The sequence below is a fragment of the Crinia signifera genome, chromosome 5 (assembly GCF_055691185.1).
Source record: "Crinia signifera chromosome 5, ASM5569118v1, whole genome shotgun sequence".
Lineage (NCBI taxonomy): Eukaryota > Metazoa > Chordata > Amphibia > Anura > Myobatrachidae > Crinia > Crinia signifera.
In genome coordinates this window covers 20,326,449-20,352,246 of record NC_139221.1, presented here as the reverse complement: position 1 = coordinate 20,352,246, position 25,798 = coordinate 20,326,449, and the positions used below count along the sequence as shown (strand labels likewise).

The 25,798-nt window shown below is 45.9% G+C and overlaps 1 protein-coding gene across 1 annotated transcript; it reads right to left on the bottom strand.

Annotated features, from left to right (window-relative positions):
* Positions 1 to 1,717: 1,717 nt before the first annotated feature.
* Positions 1,718 to 25,798, bottom strand: MAL2 (mal, T cell differentiation protein 2). Its single transcript, XM_083186730.1, has 4 exons — positions 25,344 to 25,798; positions 10,921 to 11,091; positions 4,815 to 4,967; positions 1,718 to 2,187 (listed from the first exon to the last, which is right to left on the bottom strand). Exons 1-4 carry the CDS (start codon positions 25,470 to 25,472, stop codon positions 2,116 to 2,118), a joined length of 525 nt encoding a protein of 174 aa, XP_083042856.1. The 5' UTR covers positions 25,473 to 25,798; the 3' UTR covers positions 1,718 to 2,115.

Genomic DNA, 25,798 nt, shown 5'->3' with positions numbered 1-25,798 from the left:
GGTACTGTGCGGCAGGAGAACCCCCCGACAACAAGCAGGTACTGTGCGGCAGGAGAACCCCCCGACAACAAGCAGGTACTGTGCGGCAGGAGAACCCCCCGACAACGAGCAGGTACTGTGTGGCAGGAGAACCCCCTGACAACGATCAGGTACTGTGCGGCAGGAGAACCCCCTGACAACAAGCAGGTACTGTGTGGCAAGAGAACCCCCCGACAACGAGCAGGTAGCGTGTGGCAAAAGAACTCCCCGACAACGAGCAGGTAGCGTGTGGCAGGAGAACCCCCCTGACAATGAGCAGGTACCGTGGCATAATCAGTAAGGAGCTAAATAAATGTGCGCCATAATATAGTTACAGCGGCATAACTGTGGTGGCATAAAGTGGCGTCAAGGCGCAGGACATTACGGCATAATGTGGTGCATTTCCACCTTGAGGATTGGTGCCTGCATCTGGGGGCATGGTGCAGGCAGAGCGATTATAGAATGACTGCATTTGTACAGATCATAGAGCGCATGAGCCCAAACAGCGGCAGAAAGTGTACGGATCATAGAGCGCATGCAGCGGGACAAAGTGTATGCATTGCAATCCATTCCTGACGTCTGCGCCGGCCTTGATCAGCGCCATCTTCATCACAGATGCACAGACTGGAAATATCAATCGGTGGTGAGTGAATTACGTATGGATCTGCTGGTGCGATTCATTTGCAATTCTTTCGCAGACATGCACGGGGGGCGGGTTTCTTTGACTGGGTGGCGGCAATCTACTCAGTCATCTGCAACTTTGCAGATCAGCGATTAGGTTTGAATCAGGCCCTTTATGTACAAGTTCCCTGCGTGATGTTTGAGGTCAGATATAAATATTTCCTTCTTCCACAAGGGGGCAGCACATACACAATGCATTAGTATATTTGTAGCCTTAACTGAATAATAATAATATAATGTTTCAGCATTCATGGCTCATGGTCCACATTTAGCTCATGTTATTTTACAATACACAGATGCCAGAATCATTAATTTTTTTTTCCTGCTGTCAAGAATGTTCCGCATACAAATGCCGGGATCCCGGCTGCCTTCACAAGACCGGTGCCAGAACTCGGAAAGGACCGGCATACCGACCTTTGGGTATGTGTGACAGTTAGGGTCAAGCACAGGTGGGGGTACTTCGTGTTAGGCTGCAGGGAGGAAGGGGTCTAGCTTTACTAGATGACTTACAATAAATTTCCCCCAAACAGTCCACCAGGACATCCCTTCAGGATCTACCAGTGGTAGCCATTATCAGTTGGCTCTTCACTAGTTAATTATAGGACCCAGATTGGGGTAACATGGCTTTGGGGTGCGGAATCCCTGGATCCCCTGGCTATAACAACAATATTCCTTTAATATTTTAATTCCGTTCATCACTTTCTGTACCAAGCTCAATTTAACAATTATTAACCCTTGAATTTTCTCACTGGTGCTGCTCTGAGCTGTCTGACTTATTGGTGTGCTGCACCCTGCACCTAGGGACCCCCAATACTCCAAGAAGCTTTGACATGACCTGGTACACGGATGGCCCTGCTAAGTTTTTTGGTGTGATCAATAAAATGGTGGTGATGATGATGAAGATTTAGCACCCATTCTAAAGGGCTGGTGGGAGGGAGTATTTATTTAAATAAAAACGCCAACATTATGCAGAAAAACCATCGACCTCCCAATACCGCATAACGGTGGACAGTGTCACTTTAACTGTAAAAGGCGGGTGTTTATTTTAAAGTTTACAAAAATTTCAATTTTTTTTTTTTTAATTATTATTTTTTTATTGTAAAATTCCCGCAAACACATACATGAACATTTCCCACTGCCACAATGGATGCGCACCGGGGGGAGAATCTTCAATTAAAAATGTACAGCAGATGTATTTCACTTCTCCCCTTTGTGCAGTTCTTTGGGAGACTGGAATTTCCTTCCTCTGGCCGGCTGGTGTAGCGATACAGAAACCAGTCCTTCCAGGCTGTAATGTCTCTGCGCTGGAGGAACCATCCAGTTCTCTTGCCGTATTCTAGACCTTCCAAGCTCCTCCTATCCATTGCCTTGTATCAGAGTCCAGCACGTCTATCTGGTCCGGCTTGATCCGCGGCGTTAGGATTTCCACCTGCGGAACCCCAGCACCATGCTGCAGCCGTAGCACACTGTGACCGCGAAAGCGAATATCTAGAACAGAAACAGCAGAGATTCAGCCTTTCCATACTAAAATAAAATATGGGGGTACATTTACTAAAGCTTCCAAAATTCAAAAGGCAACTAATCAGATTCTATCATTTCTTAATTGCATCCCAGAAAATTATAGAAAGAATCTGATTGGTTGCTATGTTGTATTATTTTTTTTAGACTCTTTAGTAAAATTTGCCCCTAAATCCCTAATAGATTATTGACTGATACAAGTAAACATCAGGCTTAAGTTATCACCGTGGAGATAATTACACGCAACCATGCAGGGGCCCAGACAGTCAGGCCAGGCCCTGGTAAATGGAGGGGGCATGGCCACACCCCGTAAAAAAAAAATAAAAAAAAAAATCAATAAATGTAATTTGTGCAGGGTGGTGGGTGGGAACATCATTGCACACACAGAGGGAGAGGGAGGACAGGCTGCCGCTGCAGCTGTCTCTCCCCCCAGCTCAGAACATGGCACTGAGCAGTTGGTCATCTCTCTCCCCACTGCCCAGCCCCCTGCAATGGGGAAGGAGGGAGCAGTACCCGAGCGCCTCCAGCATACCCGGGTGAAAAATTACCGGTTCTCCCCCCACCCTCGACGCCACTGCAACCATGTGATCCGTTATTAAGACAACACAAAACATTAGACACGGGCTGTCCAGATTTGCTAAGGTTTCATTTTCTACTGTAAACGTGTTATATGCATGTTTGGCCCAGGTGCGCCAGGTGGTGTTTACAATACAAAGCTGTCTGCACACCGGAGCAATCAGTTCTGCTGCAAGCAAAAAGGACAGAGCGCTGCCAAGCTCACTGCCGCGAGACCAGACACGGAGGAGGTTGGAGAGATGGTTCTAAAATAGACGTATGTCAGCCCATATGGAACGCCCGTCCCCCACAAAAATAAATTTTCCACCTGGAGCAAAATACGCTTTAATGCAATGGGGGAATATGCATTCACTGTCTGCATGCAGGGTATATACTGGCTGCTTTTGCATGTAGCGCACAAAGGCTGGACAGCTTTATTTTTACACTGAGCTCTGGTCAGCATGGTATTTATCACCATCCACATTTTTATTAAGGATTTGCAAAAAAAAAAAAAAATAATAATAAATTTCAGCAAAATTCACAATATAAAAATGTATATTTTCATGCAAATATACCCGTCTAGATGATGGCTCTGCGGCTATGGAATGTAACAGTCACAATGCACAACAGGAGGCCGTGTGGTTTGTAGATCCTATGATCAATCAGTCTATGCTGCATAATGTATATTACACAGACTTACCTGCCCTGGATTCCACAACAGCTGCTACAATACAATGAAGCCCTATATGAAGCTTACCTGACCCACATTCCACTATCGGCCAGGTATTTACACAACTGTGCAAGACCTTGTACCTCTGGAGCCATTACCAGCCACAGGAGACAGAGGAGACCAAATCACTGAGCGGTAACATGAGGAGATCGATATTTAGCTAGTTACAGAGCATAGCCCACAGGCACAATAATACTAATGCTCAGGACATTACCAGATTAACTAACATGTAATAAGCCTTGGATAGAGTAAAGTACCACACAGTTGGCTCCTAACTGCCATGTTACAGGTGGTGTTAGAAATAAAGTACCAATCAATTCACTCCTGTTATTTTTCAAAGGGCACACACTCCGGCTCCTGCCAGGCGGCGAAACCACACACGGCCAAATGCCGCATACAGTAGTTGTTAATGGACACGATTGTGTCCATTCAAACGGGACGGCCACGGCCCGGCTGCAGCCGGATACCACCACTGGAAGGGACGGCTGCCGGGCTGTGGCCATCCCCACCATTGTAAACTGCTGTGTGCGGCACGGCTTCCTGGCCGTGAGGAGTTTCGCCGCCCTGCAGGAGCCGGAGTGTGTGAAACAGCCCTAAGGCAAAGCACAGCTGCCCCTAAGTGGGCAACAAAATTCCGAGCAATATTCAGCCACAGTGCCCGGCTGCGCCACCGCTCGGAATGACAGAACAGCAACATCACCGACACTACTGCACAGCTCTATAGCGGTACGAGGTGAAATAAGCAACATCGCGTTCCGTCACCATGACGACTTCACATCGACTGGGAAATTCGATTATGATTAGGCACCCAGTGAAGGCGGGAATTTGCATACCCTCCAACATTACCCATTCCATTTGGTACAAAATGCTCTGTTCCTGGACTTCCCTGCCAGTGGCAGTTACAGAGGTTGAACTCCAGCACAGTCCAAAATTCAAAGAGGGGGGTCACATCAACTGCCAGTGAGTCCAGGACAGTGATGTTTGGAGTGGCTCCCCTATTAGAATATTGGACTGTGCTGCAGCCCCACCTCTGCAACTGCCACTGGCAGGGAAGTCCAGGAACAGAGCATTTTGTACCTAATGGAATGGGCCATGTTGGAGGGTATGAATTTGTGGAGCTGTAGTTATAATGGGAGAATGCTGCCCACTAATTCAATAGGGACCAGACGTCACCCTGAGCAGCTACAGTGACCTTAAATAAAAACTGACAGACTGTATTTTGGCTCCACCCACAGGATGCAGGCCACCACTGCGTGCAAGTGGTCAGTACACATGAGGTCAGCAGGGGGAGCTGTGTTGTACCACGACTTACCGTTGCTGCTACATTCAGCCCAATCCGCCGGCTATCCAGATGGATGTAAGAGGTGAAATCGTTCTTCGCTTGATTGGCTAAAGCGCAGACTGCGGCTTCAAGTACAAAGGCGCTGAAGTAGAACACGAAGGCGAAAAAGTGGAAAGCGAGGTCCTGAAAAAGACAAAACAAAGTTTAGATTCAGAGGAATTAGAAACGCAGTACTAATAATAAGTATCAGATCAGGTTTTACCACAGATTAGCACCTCATAATGTGGACATGGTAGAGAAATGGAAAGTAGCGCTTTAATACTGTAATGGGATAACCAAGGCCATAGACTTGAGCATAGACACATTTAAATGTTACGTTTTCATAGGCTCTCGCACCATGATTCTATAGATTATCCCACCTATACTATTCAATCTCCCATGGACTGACGCGTTTCACCACGTTCTATAACCACATTCCTTCCTGCCTGAAATAATCTCTTTTCGCTCAGAATGTCATCTGCTCGTTAAAGATTTAATGTTGAAGAGCAGCTCTTCCAGAACCACTCTTAGGGCTATTTCACATGCTCCGGCTCCTGCCGGACGGCGAAAACCCGCACGGCCAAAAGCCGTGCCGTGCACAGTAGTTGTTAATGGACACTATTGTGTCCATTCACACGGGACAGCCATGGCCCGGCCACCCGGTTGCAGCCGGATCCCATCACTGGAAGGGACGGCTGCTGGGCTTTGGCCATCCCTACCATTCTAAACTGCTGTGTTCGGCACGGCTTCCTGGCCGTACAGGTTTTCGCTGCCCGGCAGGAGCCGGAGTGTGTGAAATAGCCCTTACTGTATGGACGTTGAGCAATGTACGAGGGGCAAGTGAGGGCGAAACTACGGAGCGATTTGCATCACCACAGATGCTGCGCAATGCCATGATCGAATGATCGCGCAGAGGACGCAAAGCCACAATGACATGCATCATCAGCAGACCACGATTGTGACGGAGACCCTGGCCTCAGCACTCCCCCAAAAAGGAGGCAACACACTTTCATTTCGGGAAACGCCCGCAGTCGGCCTATCACTGACAGTCTGCAGCTGCAAGGTGCCCAATGACGCAGTTCCCATCCCACGCAGTGCGTGTCCGGTGCATGCACAAATTACAGCACATTGTGAGGACCGCTTACGTTGGGATCAGAATCAGGCTCTTCGTGCCGTTTAACCGAAAGCCAAAAAATAAACCCGTGGAGTAAAAAGAATCAGTGTCTTTTTTTGCATTGCAGGTTTTCATACCGCAATTAGTAACTAGTTGTGAAACGTGTAAAAAGTTCTGCAATTAAATGAATAATCCGCACACAATAATGGCAGTAAGGTGGGGTAGGAAAAGGTAAATACTCTCACACACACCCATCTCCTGATCAGACGGTAACTTGCCAAAACTTGTACAGCGACAACACCCCAGAGATTGGTCCTATTTACATCATCATCCAGGAAAACCGCAGGTTATTGTGTAGATTTACTGCATAGGTGAAAACATGCAGACCTGTACGGGTGAGGTGCCGCTGCAGCAGCCCAGCAAGAAGCAGACCAAGGGGCTTTATTCAGCAACATGTGCGGGGAATATAAATACTTCTACTCTGTTTGTAGGCACATTTATGGACAGCACGGTGTCAAAGACGATAGCATTGATCACTTACAGTGTCTGTTCAGTCACATCAATATTTTCACTGGGGCAGGAAGCAATGTGAATGTACAAATATTCACTGTACAGCGCAATTTATATGTGGCCGCAATACAAATAATAGTTACTCAATAAAAAACAGTCAATGGTTGCATCTACCGGTGGTCACCCCTGCTTTAGTGTTCAATGAGCTGGGAGCAAATAAGACCCAGGGGGCGTGTGTGTGGGTGGCTCACAAGTGTAGGGGGCGGAACTAGGCTCTGTGTCTGACACCTTAGAGGAAAAAAAAAATTGTAGCTCTGTAGAAGCGCGATTGTGTCTTCATTATTGCGATTATTGGGTGCCTGTCTACCATATTCGATAGATAGATAATTGTATTGATTTTAAACATCTTGAGAAATGATTTATGGGAAGTGCATACTACACAGATCTTCATTCTGTCAGGCTATACAAGACACTGTTAGGTCAACTTCGACCTGTCAATTAGAGGTTACACTAGAAATCATTTATGTCACTATTTAACATAAATCATTGTTGTCTGTCATAAAAGGAATGTTGGTATTTACAAATTATTTAGGTCCATGTTTCTTCAGGCAGCTAAAGTCAAAGAACATATTATGTAGTAAGCAGAGAGGCGTTGAAAAGCCCCTCTGAGCTCTGGCTACACTGAAAACAATGAAAAACTGTAAAATTCTAATTTGATTTTAATCAAAACATTATTTTTTTTTTACAGCATCATTTCCGAGTTGTGCAGTAGGTTTTCTTTAGTGTTCTCCCATTTCACATACCATCACACTCCCCAAAATGTCTTACTAGTTACTTGACGAAACAATATGGCAGTAATGTCAGCGGCGCATTTGTGTGCCCGAATGGAGCAACCCTTGAACACCACCCATTGCCCGTCGGTGAACAAAAAACTTGAATTCATGCTATAGAGGTGAGGAGCAGTATTCGGGTCTCTAGGTTGTGCGATTCTTTTTCTCAATCTTAACTTTAAAGCGCTGTATGATTTTTCTGAGATATGGTGTAGGCAAGGATCATAGAGGTCGGAATAACACTACAGATAAACACTGGTAACACACATTTTGCCTTTGAGTCCAAAAAAAGAGAGTTTGAAATAGGTTATGTGACCCTTTAACAAACCCTGGAGGAGGCAGGTACAGTGCATTACTTGTATTTCAAGCACCTCAGCCATTGTTAATCATTATGGTGTAATCAACCAAGCCATCGGGTAGGACCAATGCCGTTTTCCTCTCTTGTTTCTGAGAACCTTCCTATTAGGGTGTGTATGTTATTGCTTAACTCTGAGAACATGTCCCCGCCTGCAATGTGCTCGGCACCCTTATAATAGAGACAGGTATATTAATATATATTGTAAGTGTGATTTATTACAAAGGTGACTAATAATGGCAAGCATAATTAAAAAAAAGAGTCTGCATTAAGCCATGTACTTTATTTAAAATATGCACAAACTGCAAAACAGGTGGTCTTCATGTTGTCACAAACCCAAAACTAGACCACTTCCTGAGAACAAGACAATCCCAGACAAACGTCATCCATACTAAAAAGCAATTACAAAAATCCAATACATTTATGAATTGTTAATATTAAAGAGAGCACAGTGACATGCCCAACGTTCTTGATTTTGGGAATAATCTGGACAAGCATGTCTGTACCATGAAACATTGACCCAGTTACATTCCATACAGTACCACACATGAAAATTGGGGTGTGGTAGATCACATTGGCGTTCAGAACTTGGATTTAAAGTGGACAGTGTGCAAATTACCACCGAATTCTGGGGAGCTGCAGAAGTTTGTCTCTACTAGCTGCAGTCATGCTGGACACTGTCTGCAGAGGAACTTCCCGTATAACAAACTTTACCAATATAGGAAGTAGATGGCAGTGACTCAGCTTCCACCATCCACATGAAGCGGTGTGGTTCTGTGAATCGGTTTTGTCGATTTGCAATTAAGACGCACATTCACTCATGAAAGATTGTCAGTGAGAAGGGATGTTTGGCGCCACTGCAGCAATAGTGTATGAGGACATCTCGGACAGATAATCCATGATTATATGCATGTGACAGATTTGAAGTTATCATTTCAAAATTGTTCCTAGCTATTAACGTTATGGCAGCAATTTAAAGAACAATAAAAATAAAAAAAAAATCTGCTGCTATGCGTCACCTGACATCCTGCGCCAGCAGATACAAAGCCTTGTCAGTCCTTGAGTGCATGTCATAAAGTATTGGATCATTTGAAATACACAAGTCAGTCAAGTTTGTTTACTCAAAAAGCTGATAAATTTACTTTTTTAATCTATATCATCACATGTTATGTTCCTGATAAAGAACGCTGACAAGATTTTCGCTCTTTGCGCCTGTAGTCTGACAGCTGTGAGTCTTAACAGTGGTGAGAGGTAAAAAACACATGGCTTCAGTACAACAGATACCATGGGCAGTGCCAGATTAAGCCTTGAGGGGGCCTGGGGAACTTTAGACAGGGGAGCCCCTTACACATGACATTACTGGCCACAAACTTCATGAGACTGTAGGAGACCTCACAGTGTCAGTGCTGCCTCTGATTAAAAACCCTCCCATGACTAGGCTGCTGCTGTCCTCCATGGGCCGGAGAATCATGTAATGAGCTCCACCAATCAGAGCTCAGCATAAATCTCTCAGCCTCTGCCCTCTTGTGCAAAGTGTCATGGGACTTAGTCAACTCCCAGTGATGCACTGCACACTTGTGCAGTCAGTGTGCCTTGGCTCCCAATGCTCAGCACCATTAATCATTGTTACATTGGCAGACAGGTGAAGATGCAGCACTACCCCGCTACCATGCACAAAACCTTTAGCTAAAAAAATAAAATAAAAATACATGCCAACCACAGGGGGCCCCTAGCTAGAGGGGGGCCCAGGGGTACTGACCCCTTTTGCTCCTACTTTAATGAGGCCCTGACCATGGGGGCAAATGTAATGTAGTGTGTGAGAATCAGAAAGTGGGAGATTTTGGGAGCGTTTTCAGAATTTTTATATTTTTAAAACCAGGTTGATTTGCCATGTAAACAATTGCCGCTTTAAAAAAAAAAACAAAAAAAAACCCCTATACCGATTATCCCTAAATGAAACTTTTACCTGAAATAGCTTGTTGAAAACTCAGAAAAATCCTGTTTCTGACATTTGACAGTAAGGTAGAATAAAAAAACAAACACTGGACTGGACGTTATTCCTGATTTACACGGCAAAGGGCAGCAATGCAGTGATTTTGAGATACGAAGAGAGTTTCTGAGATTTCAACAGGCAATTTCAGTTTCAAGCCCGAATTAAATGAAGAGATATTCGGATACCAGAGCCATTATTTGTCTTTAGGCAAAGTTATTTGTTCCCCACTGGCCAGAAAGCCTCTCCACAAATAGAAGAGGGACTTTGGGTAATTGCCATTTATATGGCTGTCTGCTAGGTCATTAACTTATTATTTCTCTAGGTCAGAAGGCCCACACTGCCTCTGGCTATGACAGCCATGTGCTGCTGCATCCGTCAGTGTCAGACAAAAATGAGTTTATAAACATAAGGTGGAATTCGCACAACCCACAAATCTCCTATATTATACCGGATCCCTGCATTTATTTATCATCAGAACGGGATGGGGGATTTCTTTGACTGAAAAAAAGACTGTTAAGTTTTATTTCTTCTTTACATAAAGCAGAATGAATTTCTGTATTGAAAATCTGCTGTTCAGTGAAACTCTGTAGTTTTTTTTTTCTTCCAGCCCAGTTTATAGCAGTATTACCCTGTCCTGCACACACAGGGGTAAATGTATGAAGCTTGAAGAAATGGTATCTATCCCCATAAAGGAGATTATGTGCAAGGTGATAATGCACCAGCCAATCAGCTACAATATGTAAATTGACAGTTAATGCTTAAGCCAATCAGCTCCTATCACCTTGCACATAATGGGCCAGATGTATTAAGCCTTAACAAGAGATAAATGCAATGGTGATAAGGAGAGATAAACGTCCAGCCAATCACCTGCTAACTGCCATGTCACAGACTGTGTTTGAAAAAAGTCAGTAAGAAGCTGATTGGCTGGACGTTTAGATCTCCTTATCACCCTTGCATTTATCTCTTGTTAAAGTTTAATACATCTGCCCCAATGTTCTGTATGTGGATAGATACTTCTCCAAGCTTCCTACATTTATCCCTCAGTGTCATAGGAACAGCGGATAATAATGTTCCGGTTTCACCAGTTTCTTTTGGTTATGCCAATCATTTTCAGCCAGCCTTAAAGACGACATCAGGGCTAATTCAGCCAATCCCATTAAAGTGCGGTAAATCACCTTTTGGCAATCTCCGCACTCCTGCACACAGCAGCTTTCAAGAGCATGCCCTTAAATTACAGTCGCTCTCCTGAATTAGCCCCATTCTGTGGAAATAAAATAGTAACGATGGTTACTTACCACAAAGTTCCAGTTGGTATAGATCATATGGACCAGGCTGCACAGGAACACGCACAGGTAACACAGGGAGCCACAGAAGGCTGCCACGGACACAAACATCACCCATCCTTGTAAGACTGGTATGGTTACATTAGAGGCGGCAACCAAAATCCACACCAGGGCTCCGAAAATCTGCGAAACAAAGAAACGCCAGTAAGCATCGAATGCAGAAATGTGACAAGAACGCTGCCCGTCCCATCCGCTTGCAGGTCCTACAATTATTATTTCAGAATGATCAGTCAGTAATGTGGCGCAGACAAATTCCGCAGAGCTAGTTACAGAGAATATTCGACCATTTACATAAATGTATCTCACTGTTTTACAATTACTTCACGGAGAGCCCATTCCATCCTTGTTTGGGCCCTGTAGTGCAGGATGCGGTGCTCTGGTCAGTAAGCAAAGTCCTCTAGACCAGTGGTTCTGAACCTCGGTCCTCAAGGACACCCCAGCAGTGCACGTTTTCCAGGTCTCCACACTGAGGGCCTTATTTTGGTTCATTCTTTCTGACAAAATCCTTCTTAGATGGGCAAAACCATGTGCACTGCAGGGGGGCAGGTGTTACTTGTGCAGAGAGAATTAGATTTGGGTGGGGTTTTACTTCAAAGTGAGATCTATATTGCAGTGTAAAAATAAAGCAGTCAGTATTTACCCTGCACAGAAACAAAATAACTCACCCAAATCTAATTCTCTCTGCACATGTTACATCTGCCCCCCTGCAGTGCACATGGTTTTGTCCATCTAAGAAGGATTTTGTCAGAAAGAATGAACCAAAATAAGGCCCTGAATCACAAATGAAATAATCAGCTCCACCTGTGGATCTTTGAAAATGTGTCAGTGATTAATGAGTGCACCTGCCAGGTGACCTGGAAAATGTGCCCTGTTGGGGGGTACTTGAGGACCGAGGTTGAGCACCACTGCTCTTAAGAAAGAGTTCTGGGTATGTGCACAGGGGGAGTTACGGAACTAGATTGCTCTGCGGTTGTGTTTTTGACAGCTGAACACAGGAGAGACGGAGCTTCACACAGGACCATTGTTCTGCAGAGAAGATGCCGTATGCGCTGGCACCTTAGCAAGACAAATAGCAGGAGCACGGATTGGGGGGGGGGGGGGGGTGGAGGAGCATTGTTAGACACCTGTGGGGTGTGGTATAGAAGATCTACAGTGTTTAACTCAATAGTCAAATCGACACCGAATGGGTCAACATGCATTACAGTAGGTCAACAGGCAGAAAAAGGTCAACATGACAATTGTTTTCCGTATTTTGGGTCAAATCTTGTATGTTTAGCAATGCATGACCACCATCAGTAAAAACGTATACCCTCATGGGCTTTGCTACAGGCAAAATCGGACACTCAAAAAAAAAAAAAAAAAAAGAAAGGATGGGAAAATGGAATTCTAATTATAACAAATACACTTTACTTACAAGACTATGGGGCGTCCATAACAGCCTGCGATATGCATGCTCGGGCAAGATTCCAGCATGTATTATTTAAAGCGGCAATCGTTAAAAGGCCAAACCAGAGATTTGCATTACATTAGGTTGCCCATTCAGTAATTTATCACCGACGATCTAGGCAGGTGCTCAAGATTACCGTAGCGATATCAGCGGAACTGGCAGGGCTCATTCAGGATTTCCAGTGAGACACAGAACTCCTCATTAAGTACTTCCTGCCTCTCCCCCCCCCCCCCCACCCACACACACACACACAGATGGTTCAATCAATAACATCTGTAGCTCCATAACTGTCATTCACACAAACTCGTACAGTACTTTACCCTGTTCCAAAAGTCTTTGCGTGTTTGTTGGGTATACAGTATGTCACCCGGTCACATGGGCCATTATAAACCAGTGAACAAGATGAGAAACCTATCACAAAGTATCAAAGTTCACGTCTTTCCTTGTGACTGTATGGGGTATAATATAACATTTGTCTATTGTAAGCATTACCGCTACGGCTGGGCCTGTTGCGTCAGATAGGTCACTGCTGTCACGTTCCCAAGTCATCCTCTGAAAATGAGTCATGCATGAGTTAACACATGCAGTCACTACCGGACATGAAAAGAACCTTGCGGCAAACCACAAGGTTAATTAGGTCAAGCCTGTGGTTTGACCATACTTGCCTACTTTTGAAAATGAGTTTCAGGTAGATTAACGAGACACCTACAAAATATCTCACGCAAAGCTGAGCGTAAATGGCGTAAATCTCACAGTCCAATGGATTTCTTTACATACTGTATAAGAATATCTACCAGTACTATAGTTATGCCCTGGAAACTGCCAAACAAACATATTTCCAAACTCTCATTTCTGCTCAAGCTTCTAACCCAAAACGTCTTTTTAATACATTTAAATCCCTTCTCAACCCTCCCTCACCCAAGCCACCAACCACTATCCATGCACAAGATCTTGCTTCCTACTTCAGGGATAAGATTGACAAGATCAGAGATGAATTGGTATGCTCCAACTCCGTTGGTGATATGCTCAATTCCATACCTGAGCCCTCTGAAGCATTTGCTTCATTTGATCCCACAAATGAAGATGAAGTATCTGCACTTTTCTCTGCCTCCCACTCTACTACCTCTCCTCTTGACCCTATACCCTCGCAAATAATACCCCTTTTAGACCAAAACGCAGGGTCGCACCAAGCTTTTTGGACCCTGGTTGAAGCCGGGTGCGACCCGGTGTTTAGGGGCATTTACACCGGACGGGCTTAAACGCCCGCACCCCCCTCCCGCGCGCTTGAAGATGACAGCGCAATGTCATCTTCAAGCGCCGATCGACGCCGCCGTACCCGGAACGCTGCTGGGGGCAGCCCAGCACTAAGGTAAGCTGCTAGGCTGCCCCCAGTCCCCGCTCGCACCCCCCCGCCATTGGACAGGAGGTGAATGGATGCCGCACACAGGCATCCGTTCACCTCCCTCCCCCGCCCTCTACCCAGGTCCTAGCCGTGTTCTACCCAGGTCAGGACCTGGGTAGAAGTCCCGTGTAAAGGGACACGGCGTTAGGGATTTACACCGCCGAAGATCCGGGTCTGACCCGGATTTTTCGGCGGTGTAAAAGGGGTATAAGTAAATCTCTGTCTCCTGTGCTCATTCAAAATGTGTAACCTCTCTTTCTCTACTGGTGTCTTACCTTCATTGTTCAAACAAGCAGTTATTACTCCAATTCTGAAAAAACAGAATTATGATCCAAGCTCTCTCTCAAACTACCGTCCCATTTCTCAACTTCCATGCACCTCCAAACTACTTGAAAGACTTGCTTATACTCGCCTCACACACTTTCTTAACTCGCACAACTTAATGGACCCGCATCAGTCAGGCTTTCGTGCCCAACACTCACAGAGACAGCACTGACTAAAGTTGTGAATGATCTGGTCACTGCTAAGTCTAAAGGCCACTACTCACTACTAATTCTTCTAGATCTCTCTGCTGCTTTTGACACTGTTGACCACACACTTCTCATACAAACACTACAATCCATAGGTCTTAAAGACACAGCCCTCTCTTGGTTCTCATCCTACCTCTCTAACCGCTCCTTTAGTGTTCGTTTCTCTGATTCTACCTCCTCTTCGCTACCTCTTTCAGTTGGAGTACCTCAGGGTTCAGTTTTAGGTCCCCTGCTTTTCTCAATCTATACCTCATCTCTTGGCAAACTAATCAGCTCCTTTGGATTTCAGTATCATCTGTATGCGGATGATACTCAGCTCTACCTATCCTCCCCGGACCTGTCCCCATCTGTATTGAGTCGTGTCTCTGAATGCCTTTCTGCTGTTTCATCCTGGATGTCATCTCGCCACCTCAAACTTAATATCTCAAAAACAGAATTAATTATATTTCCGCCAATAAATAGTAGTTCCCAACCTGATATCTTTATCGCTGTTGAGAAGATGACAATCACTCCTACCTCTCAAGCTCGCTGCCTAGGTGTTATCCTTGACTCAGAACTTTCATTTGTACCCCACATTCAATCTGTCTCAAAATCATGCCACATGCACCTAAAAAACATATTTAAAATTCGCCCTTACCTTACACAAGACACTGCAAAAACTCTAATCCATGCTCTCATCATCTCACGCATTGATTATTGCAATAGTCTCCTTATTGGCCTTCCCCAATACAGACTCTCACCACTACAGTCCATTATGAATGCAGCTGCAAGGCTAATCTTCCTAGCCAGACGTTCATCGTCTGCAAAGCTACTCTGTCAGTCACTTCATTGGTTACCTGTATTCTACCGTATTCAATACAAAATTCTTTTAATTACACACAAAGCCATAAACCAAACTACACCAACATACATATCTTCTCTTATCTCAAAATATCATCCAACACAACCTCTACGCTCCTCCCAAGATCTGCGTCTCTCATCCACACTCATTACTCGCTCCCATTCCCAACTGCAGGACTTTCTTCGGGCTGCACCCACTCTGTGGAATGCCCTCCCTATTAGCTATAAACCTATAAGCGTTCCCTAAAAACTCATCTCTTCAGGCAAGCTTATCAAATTCCAGAACCAGTCATAGAACCTTGCATTCTGGTGGAATCGATGCAATAAAGAATACAGTATCTATCCTTATGTATCAATGCCTATTTCCCTATAGATTGTAAGCTTGCGAGCAGGGCCCTCCTACATTTTGACTGTCTGTAAATACCCTGTTTTGTTGTATCACTGTCTGCTATTGTAAAGCGCAACGGAATATGCTGCGCTATATAAGAAACTGTTAATAAATAAAAATAAATAAATTATAGTTGGTAGTAGAATTTTGCAAAGTGCCCCATTGAGGGGGCGTGTCATGCTCCACCCAAAGGGCGCGTCTAGTTCCATATATGGAGAGATTGTGAACGTGGCACCTAGATGTGTGGCTGTGTACTGCTACATCTGAGAGGTACCTTCTAAAACAGTGGTTCTTAACCTCGGTCCTCAAGTACCCCCAACAGTGCAGGTTTTCCAGGTCTCCACAGAGAATCACAAATTAAATAATTAGCTCCGCCTGTGGATCTTTAAATTAGTTCAGTGACTAATGAGTGCATCTGTGCAGCTGCCAGGTGACGTGGAAAACGTGCACTGTTGGGGGTACTAGAGGACCGAGATTGAGAGCCACTGTTCTAAAATGACTTCTATCCAAATGTAGATGATCCCCAAAGCAGTTAGTAAGAGATACTATACTTGGTAAAGTCCTGGGAAATGGTGCTGATGAGTCAATGTAACTGTATCTATCTCTCATTCCTTTTTTATCCCCAAAAATTTAACAGTGTAATGTGGGCTAGGTGAAATGAGGGAGATTGCTAGACTAATGAGGGAGAGAGGGAGATTGCTGCTATGTCAGGGAGTCTCCTGCAGAATGCAGGAGGGGAGGTAACTATGATGTAACAGTGTAATGTGGGCTAGGTGACATGAGGGAGATTGCTAGACTAATGAGGGAGAGAGGGAGATTGCTGCTATGTCAGGGAGTCTCTTGTAGAATGCAGGCGGGGAGGTAACTATGGGTGTGACCTTACGGACCTTGTTATTTACATAGCACTTATTAACCCCCACTAATTTTCATTTGTGTGCTGCCCTGGAGTGGTCGGCCTGTGTCGGCATGATGGGGACCCGCACCCCTGACCATTCTCAGTATTAGGGACCCCCATTGACACAGACACTTTGACGTATGGCCTGGGGGCTTAGCCCTATATCTGCAGATATATGGAACCAAAATCTCACTTAGTGTGCAATTGGGATACAAAATGTTTTTTTCCTAACCAGAATTACCCCTCCCTTTTATCTCCTGAATGAGACCATAATCTGATTGAGCAGCTTGACAACAACCACAAGCCGTAAGGTTCACACAGATGCTCTTCTATGGGGAGTTTATCTCTGAAGGCTCAGTGGAGTTCAGCCAAATCAGGAGAGCACTACTATGTGGCATTCCTTGATTGGCTCCTGTGTATTCAAGTGGCAGAAGTCACGTGGGGGCCCCCCAGTCGCGTATAAGAGAATCCACGTGTCTGTTGGGTTAGGACACTTAGTGGTCTGTTTTTTTTTAATCCCATGGGATGCCTACTTGGACAGAAGAGGACACAATCTACAATGGAATAGGGGAGTACATTTTTTTCAATAATGCTCCTTCTGGGTTCCAAAGGAATTGGCAGTCGGGAAGTTGGAACAGTGACGGATCATTCCAGTGTGTGCCCAGCCTTAAGTACCAGGGTCTAAGTTCCCCTCAGGTGGTGTTACAGCAGAGTCTTAATGGCTGGGATTTTTCCTAAGCCACTAATCAGGCCTGGAAGTGTTGTCTGACTAAATACATTTATTAACGGGGCCTAAGAGGAGTGTTGTCTAAGTACTGTGACCATGGTAACAATATCCAGCGACTCTGCCCTTATCAGTGTGATAATCCAGGTTCCCATGACTTCCGAGGCAGACGCACAAGCAAGCAGTGATGCCTGGCCGCAGTCTCCGCAATAAAGGTTCATCAAGCAGAGTGTGACAGGAGCAGCGGACTTCGGCCCGATTCAGACACAGGTCATCCACCTCCCCTAGGGTGGCGCTAGATAGCCTTACATGCTTCCTGATCGGGAACCCGGCTGTCGATACGCCGGCGTTATTTTGAGTTCCAGCGTCGGTGTTCTGAGGGCAGTCGGGATGCTGACGTCGGTATATTAAATGCCGGAATTCTCACCGTCGGGATGTTAACATCCTGTTTCCACGTGATGTAATAAAAGCAGGACAGATAATCCACAATACTCCCGAACACAACACAAATACTCAGCTGTATGATCAGGTTCCCCTCTATGTCCATCACACTGCGCAGTACCTGTCCTCCCAGACTGCACGATGATTATCGGATCAGATGAGGGCGAGGTCTGGAACGTGGGACAATTGTATACATACACACACAAAATTCCCCAGAATAAAAATACATCTAAATCGCATTAACTGTCATCATTCCACAGGTGGATAAACCTGTAGGGCGACATTTGTAATTGTGGTATACACGCCCATTTTATCAAACACACACCCTGTGTAATTCATGGTGTGAGCTCAGACTCACCAGGGGGGGGGGGGGGGGGGGGGTGTGTTGCAGTCGGATTGTTGCAGACATGTCATCACCTCGGATATGTGTGCTCAGTAAACTTGCGGACAGGAGTCTTTGCGCCCTTAGTACTGCATCGTCTTACACCTGGGAATTAGTAGGTTATCTCACTGCATAGCTAATGAGCATGACAAGAGTACAGCTTCATCCTCGTACGTGTTATACTCAGAGGTAGAACTCTGGGAGGCAATGGAGTCATCTGCCGCCGGGCCCCTGCTCCCAAGGGGGCACCTCTCCTCCCCCTGAAAGTTTAAATCAGATCAGCTATTTAAAAGCTAACGATATATCTTGCCTCCGGGCAACTGGAATGAACTTACGCCACTAGTCATACTCATATACGGTTTTGGGGATTTTACCCCATTTTCCATATGTACTTAGCCCAGATTTCCAATGGATCGAGTAATGCCAGTATAACTGGTGTCCCCTTACAGACTGGCTGCTGAGGGTGTCGGTCAGGATTTGGTGGGCATTTGTTTCACAGGCGGTCATTGGACAAGCCATACACACTTAATGACCCAATATATCTCCATATATATTGTCCATCAGACATATCAGGTGTACACACCCGCCGACGGGCTCAGAATACATCGTTCCTTCAAGGTGGAACGGCTGATTTATAATGGGACAATGATTCAGACTAGAAAGTAAATACAAACACAACAGGACAATAGTAAGGAGTTTGAAGTGACATTTAAGGTGCCCATACACTAGTAAGATTTATCTTCAGATCTGGCTGGTTGGAACAAAAACATGGTTATGGATGAGTGACAGTATGTAAGAAACCTTGGAGAGAGATAAAGTGGATGGAGTTTAAAAATAAAACTAACAACTGACCCACTTCCAACTGCCATTTTTCAAGATGACAGGTAGGAGCTGATTGGCTGGTACTTTATCTCCACTTTGTAAATAGACCCCATGGTAGCATCCAATCAGCTCATAAGTGCCATGTTATTAGGCTGTGTTTGAAAAATGTCAGTTAGGAGCTGATGGTTGGTACTTGCATAGACTCCTTTTCCACCACATTTGTATCTGGACCCAATCTCCGTCACGTGGACCCACATGTGTTTCCCTGGAGACACATCCCAAGCCAGGAAACAGGTGCATATGCACCCAAGCGACCTGCAATTGACCCCTGCCCCCACCACCACCAGCATCAGGTATTCGGAGAGAAGTGGATGACGTTCTGTAGCTCTGTAACAAGTCATTCCTCACATATTTTATTCACTACAGAGAGCGTCTGAAGTGTGCCCAGTACCCATACTTTGGCATCTGGAAGTTTTGCATCCCAGGCCAACATTCCTGAAGATTCAGCCAGGCCATTCACTAGCCGGCCCATGACTCTGCCATGCCACTGGTTCCATGGAACAGCTCTGTGGTTTTAGCCCAGCCGCAGAACACCACGTATGTAATTAATCAGGCCAGCCATGAGGAACATTGGTGATCAGGTAGCCTGGTGTCGCTGCAGGATGGATGCAGCACTAGCAATGCAGGCACCATGTTTGTTTGCCCGTACAAGCTCGCCGCCGACAGCAGATACACAGAAAACTGTTATGACACCTACATTTTTGCAACCACTTCCCCAGAACCCCTTCAAGTGGTCACTTCCTGTCAATCACTTCTCCATGAAATCCTCAGTGCGCGCAGGATCGCAGCAGCACCACCTCGGAGCAGGATCGCAGCAGCACCTCGGAGCATGGCCATCGCAGCAGATGCTCAGTGTGTCGATAATCACAAATGTGCCCCCTAACCAGAGGGATCTCCCCCTTATTCAGCGGCAACAGTACTGGGGCATCTAACTATTAAACAATATTATGTCAAATTCTAAGTGATTACATTGTGTTTAGGAGACTTGTTGTCTGAAGAACACATTTGCATGAGCCAAAATTTGCATAGGATGAAAAATATTTACTCTCTTGTCAATAACAACATGTGCCCTCTGTATGGGCAAACACTGTACAATGTCTATATGCAAAGGGCACTGGGCGCAGAAATGTCACTAATACATCACTTCCACTCATCACAAAAGTGCAATTATTCTATTACTAGTTAAAATCGAAATGACGGCTTCTGCGATGTACTTTCACTTTGAGCTGTGACCGTTTTTACTTCCACTTTGAGCTGTGACAGTGTTTAGCCCACAAAACTCAGCAATATACCAATTTAGAGCCGCAGTGTGAAAGGGGTATAACAGTGATGTCTGTACAACCTGGACTGTTAAGCCCTGTACACATGCATCGATTTTTCCCGATTTTCGATTTGATTTTTCTTATAGAAGCTAAATCGAATCGAATCCTAAACGAAATCGAATGGTTTTTGTGTCACTTTCGATTCGATGCGCGCTCCCGTTTTCACAAAATCGAACAGAAAAATCTACTGCGCAGCCAAGGAAATATCGAATTAGATCTAATAAATCGAATGTGTACAATGTACCATGAATGTATATCGAATTCTATATCTAATGCAAAAGTACAGATCTAATGCCAAATCAAATGGAAAGATCTAATAGAAAATCGAATCTAACATCGAATCAAAAGCAAATCGATGTGTGTGTACTGGGCTTTAGGCTGCCTTGAGAACTAAGTTTGGGCAGCTCTGGTCTAGTGGGCCGTCTATTTCTACCCTAAGCGGACATCACTGTACTGCGCTGTTGGGAGACCCTGGTCATACTCGATACTCAGACGTCTATTTACCATTGGTGGCACAGGAAAGACAGAACCCATGGTAGTAAGATTGCTTCAGCTATTGTTAAATTGCCTGATACCCAATTATGCCAAAAGAGCCTTTACCACATGGTTTTAGCCCAATTAAATACCCTCTTGTAGGTCCGGTTTTTAGCTGATTGACTACACCCCATTCACACATCATTGTATTGTCCCGTCTCAGCCACCATGGGCCTCATTAGCATGGGTCATTGTGTCGACATGGTTGGAAGGTCGATACAAGCAAAAGGTTGACAGTCGGTGACGTATCGGTGCACCACTTCACTTCCACTCGCTGTGCTAAGCTCGGCACACGGTTCCTCGTGGATGGAAGGGAATTAAATACCACCTGTCGGTGAAAAAAAGAAGTGAAAAACCCATGTCAACCCTTTGACTGTCGACTTAATGCTTGTGTCGATCTATTTCAGTTGTCGACCTAGCCCACGTTGACCCAATGTACATCGTCCTTTAGTGTGTCAACCTAATGACCGTTTCTCATTAGCATAATCACACACACTATGACAAATCGCTTCCACCCTCAAGGCCAACACACTCATCTGCTGAAATACTAAGTGCTGCTGTGAACATTCCAATTATCTATTAGGTCGACCAGTAGGAGTTCTGCTGGTCTCTCCAAACAAGGGGTGTAACAGTCTAGTCCAGTGGTGTTAAAACTCATGGCCCTCCAGCTGTTGTGGAACTACACGTCCCAGCATGCCTTGCCACAGATTTTATATAATGGATTGCTAAAACTGTGGCAGGGAACTGTGCTAGTTCCACAACAGCTGGAGGGCCATGAGTTTGACACCACTGGTCTAGTCATATGGCAGATTATTTATTAACAGTTCCTTATATACAGATGGAGCGCCTCTCTTCCTTGGCCGGGGATCGCCAGAATGTCCTCACTGGCGATTGCCAGCGCTGAGGCGCTCCATCCACTTCAGGGAGACGGGCAGGGATAGGGGGGGGGGGGGGGGGGACAGCGGGGACCCGTAGACAGCTCCGTAGCCACGGGGCGCACAAGCGTCTTGTGTGCGCTTCCCCAGCCGCTGGCGGGGGCTGGCGATACCAGGCCCTGCAAGTATGAGGACGGCTCCATCTGTAGCGCAGCATATTCCGTTGCTCTTTACAAAAGGAGACAGTGATACAACAAGCAGGGTATTTACAGACAGTCAAAAGGTAGGAGGGCCCTGCTCGCAAGCTTACAATCTATAGATTATGGGGCAGATGTAATAATCCTCGGAGAAAGATAAAGTGGAGAGCGATAAAGTACCATCCATTCAGCCCCTAACTGGTACATCTGCCCTATGAGTGACAACAGGCCATCACACAGAGCGAATGGGCGTGATCCTACGAGTAGAACTACATATCCCAGCATGTGTCACACACAGAGTACTAGCACCATTGCACACCCTACATTATAGCTCAGCCTTATCACAGGGATAGCACCGTCCATGCTGCCGTTTGTCCCTGCCTTCAGTAAATGACTTGCCCCTGGCAACCAGGATCTAGCAGATAAGCCGCGATAGGTGCAGGAGGCTGGCACCACCCAGGTGCTCACAGACTCTCACCTGCCCAGATTCCTTTCATTGTTCATATTTAACAATAAAACATGTAGTCACCAAGGCACCGACATAAGCAGCGCCTATTACCAAATAGCTTGGCCCGTGACATTTACAATGCATTTTTTCATTCCAGAAATCTTAACTAAAAGAAGAAATGAAGTCACTTTTGTCACCTGCCGCACAAACACAGACATGGTCACCAGTGTTCCCTCTAAGCTGTGCGCATGCACACACCTCGATGAGCGTGCGCACAGACATTACAACTGAGCGCACAAAGCAGCAGTGGTCCCTTTTTGCAGTTGTGGACTCAATTAATGTGTGTTTCACCCATTAACTACATTGTGTGCTGTGTTTTGAATGTTTAAATGTTTAATATCATTTTGAAGTAAAGTTAACACAAATGCTGAACGTCGTTTTCCAGTTATATATAAGTGACGCACAAAAATGTAAATTTCATTCCAAAGTTACACAGCCAAAATCTTTAGCCGCACACAGCCTTCGTAAAATTAGAGGGAACATTGCTGGTCACTGTGGGGTGAATACAAATAGCACAGAGAATCCGGAGCAATGAAACTGGTTTCAATGCCGGAGCCATGGAGAATACACATCAGTCTAATGTATCAAAGCTTGGAGAAAGTACCAACCAATCAGCACCTATCTTTTAAGCGCAGGGCCTAATACAGACGTGATTGCCAAATTAAAGAATGCACAAATCAGGGGCGATTATCGAATGACTGGGCATGTGCGAGGGTTAATAACTAAAGAAAAAGAGTATTAATCGTAAACGTGAAACGTCCAGAGGTTGACTGACAGGAAGACCGTGTTTGGGGGTGGTAACCGTCTGTTTTCTGGGAGTGGCAGAAAAATGTAGGTGTGCCCAATCGGTTTAAGGGAGGTTCTGTGACATCAGCACAGAGAGATCAGTTGTGAACTGAATATAGTCACCAAGCCCCGCCCACTCCAGCAAGCACCTAGCGGACCAGTCGCACGAACCTGCATCATTACTGCTCTATTCTGGTGTTTAACCCACTTGGTGATACCATGTGCATGGTTCTGCCCTGCCCACCGTCTCACTACCCTGACAGTACATCCTGCATACACCGTTCTGTGCAGCCACATACCGTGTGCCACCAGTCGTGGACAATGTTAATATGGCCCACTAAGTGCATGGTGTAGTTGGTGTACCATCCCAAAGGTCTAATTCAGAGAGGAGGGCAGGATGCTGTGTCTATGAACGCACGCCAAGAAAAAGGGCACGACTCGCCAACATTTTCTGTATCGCCGCCCCTTCTCTGCTCCGCAAATGGATCCAACGGCTAAGAAGGTCATCGCACATATTACCCTTTATTTATATGGCTCAGTGAATCCGCAGCGCCCAATTACAGAGTACATACGCATCGCTGCATCAGCAGACAGCACAGAGACGTATCGGGGACACAAATCTCTGAAATCTGGCCCAAAAATCATCTGTCGAAATTCTGAACGAATTCCAGATCTGCAGAAGGGGTCAGCAGAGGCGGTGGGTTACGGCGGCTGGCGATAAGAAGCACATAGGCTTCCATCCAAAGGTGGCGATACGCTGTGCAGCGAAAACGCGGCAGTCGGGGTCTTGGTGCTTTTGAAAATGCAGTAAACCCCCAAAAACAGGGGGTTTACCTCATTTTTCCCTTAGTACTGTACATCCCACCCCTAATTTCACATCCTACCCACAAAACAGAAGTGGATCTAGATACAACCCCTTTGCGATGCGCCCCATTACTGGACTTCCGGGTTTGCGAAGGCGGTGGGGCACGCTGGGAGGGATCCATGACAGATCCCTCAACCAGCGCTGCGGTACGAAGCCTATTGCCTTCTCTTAGGTAACGCCAGATTTTTCTGGCGTTACTCTCCCCACCGAAACCCCGACATGCAGGGTTTAGCATCAGGAAATGCAGTAAAAACCCAGAACACTGTGTTTTTACCGCATTTTTTCTTTAGTGCACACCGTCCAATATATCTGTTCTTTTTTGGGGGGGGAAAGAGAGGAGTCGTGCGTCTGAGATTTGTAAAATGATCTTAAAACGATGGTGCAATTATTATTCTGAATAACGTGACCAATTGTTATCACAGCCTATAAATGGCATTGGATTACCGCTTAGCCAGGCAGTAGGGCTGGATATAAACACCTTAAACAATACAACAGGTAGAAATAACACCCAATCATACCCATAAGCAAAATGTCTGAATATAAACCCATTGTAAATCCATGTATTGCCTGTAAACATGTGAGGGGTTATAAGGGAGCCACCTCTCCTGATCCACCCTGAGGTGAGATATGGATATTATGGCCAGGTGACCTTATTCCGATACGCTGTTTACAGTACACTATGCTCGGTGCTGGAGCAGAACACAGCAGGCGATTCATGCAGAGCCTCATCCATGGCTGCCTTGCATGAAGCAGACGTGCAGCACACACACAGATCCACGGTGACAGAATAATAACCTGCACTGCTATCTCATCACACAGAGCCCACCAGTGCACAATGCATCTGTCACACACAATGCACTGGGGAGACTGCATGGAACAAAGAGTAATGGAGAATAAAACATGCAAAATGTCACATTCATTAAAATATATATATTTATCTATCAAGAGAAATCCCTGCATGCCTAAAATGCATGGCTCTGTCTCCCAGCATAGGGGATGGGGGGAAGAGTCTGGATGGTTTGCATTAGGTGATTTAAGACTGGTATATTGCAAAATGATGGTAAATGCAATGGGTAAGAAGGGTGCCCCATTGTGGCACACCCTATGGTCTCCATAACAGCAACCAATACATGCAGATTAATAATAACCCCAATTCTTGCAGGAGGGACAAGCTTCATGGCAATATGACCCTGCCAGCTGCTGTGCTGTGGCACTACATATCCCAGCATGACCCAGGAGCCACAGGTTGGCTAGCCTTGTTGATCAGGGCTTGCATGCAGCAGGTGTGTGCAGTTTTACACCCATTAGTACATTGCTGGGGAGAGGCAGGGTGCTGGGATCAGGACACGGTACTCACTATTTCCAGGCAGATGAAGGCTCCGGAGTAGGTCCTCAGTACCTCCGGCCCGGTGGGCAGGCTGACAGAGGCCGCGGGGTAGGAGACGGTGGCGGGGCTGGGCACCGGGGGGATTCCCTGCTCAGCCATCCTCGCTCCGTGACACCCGCACAGGCTGCAGCCCTGCAATACAGTGATGCTGCTGTTACCTGGCCGGGCACACCTGGGAGGCGTCACCTGACCCGCCACCGCCAGGTGCTGCAGCCCCGCCCCCCTGTGGCTGCTAGGGTCCCGCCCACCAGGTCTATGGCGGGGAGTAGTGACAGTAAGGGGGAGTGAGGGGGAGCAGGAGGGGGAGGAGAGGTGACAGGATGGGGAGCAGGAGAGGTGGCAGGAGGGGAAGCAGGAGAGGTGACAGGAGGGGGAGAAGTAGAGGTGACGGAAGGGGGAGAAGGAAAGGTGACAGGATAGAGAGA

What these genes read in the sequence shown, in the direction of transcription:
- MAL2 (XM_083186730.1), bottom strand. Translation starts at nt 25,472, where the DNA reads ATGGCTGAGCAGGGAATCCCCCCGGTGCCCAGCCCCGCCACCGTCTCC. An exon ending in CCTTCATCTGCCTGGAAATA is followed by an intron (nt 11,092 to 25,343) that starts GTGAGTACCGTG and finishes TTTGTTTCGCAG; the next exon opens with ATTTTCGGAGCCCTGGTGTG. An exon ending in GGCTGAATGTAGCAGCAACG is followed by an intron (nt 2,188 to 4,814) that starts GTAAGTCGTGGT and finishes TTTCTGTTCTAG; the next exon opens with ATATTCGCTTTCGCGGTCAC.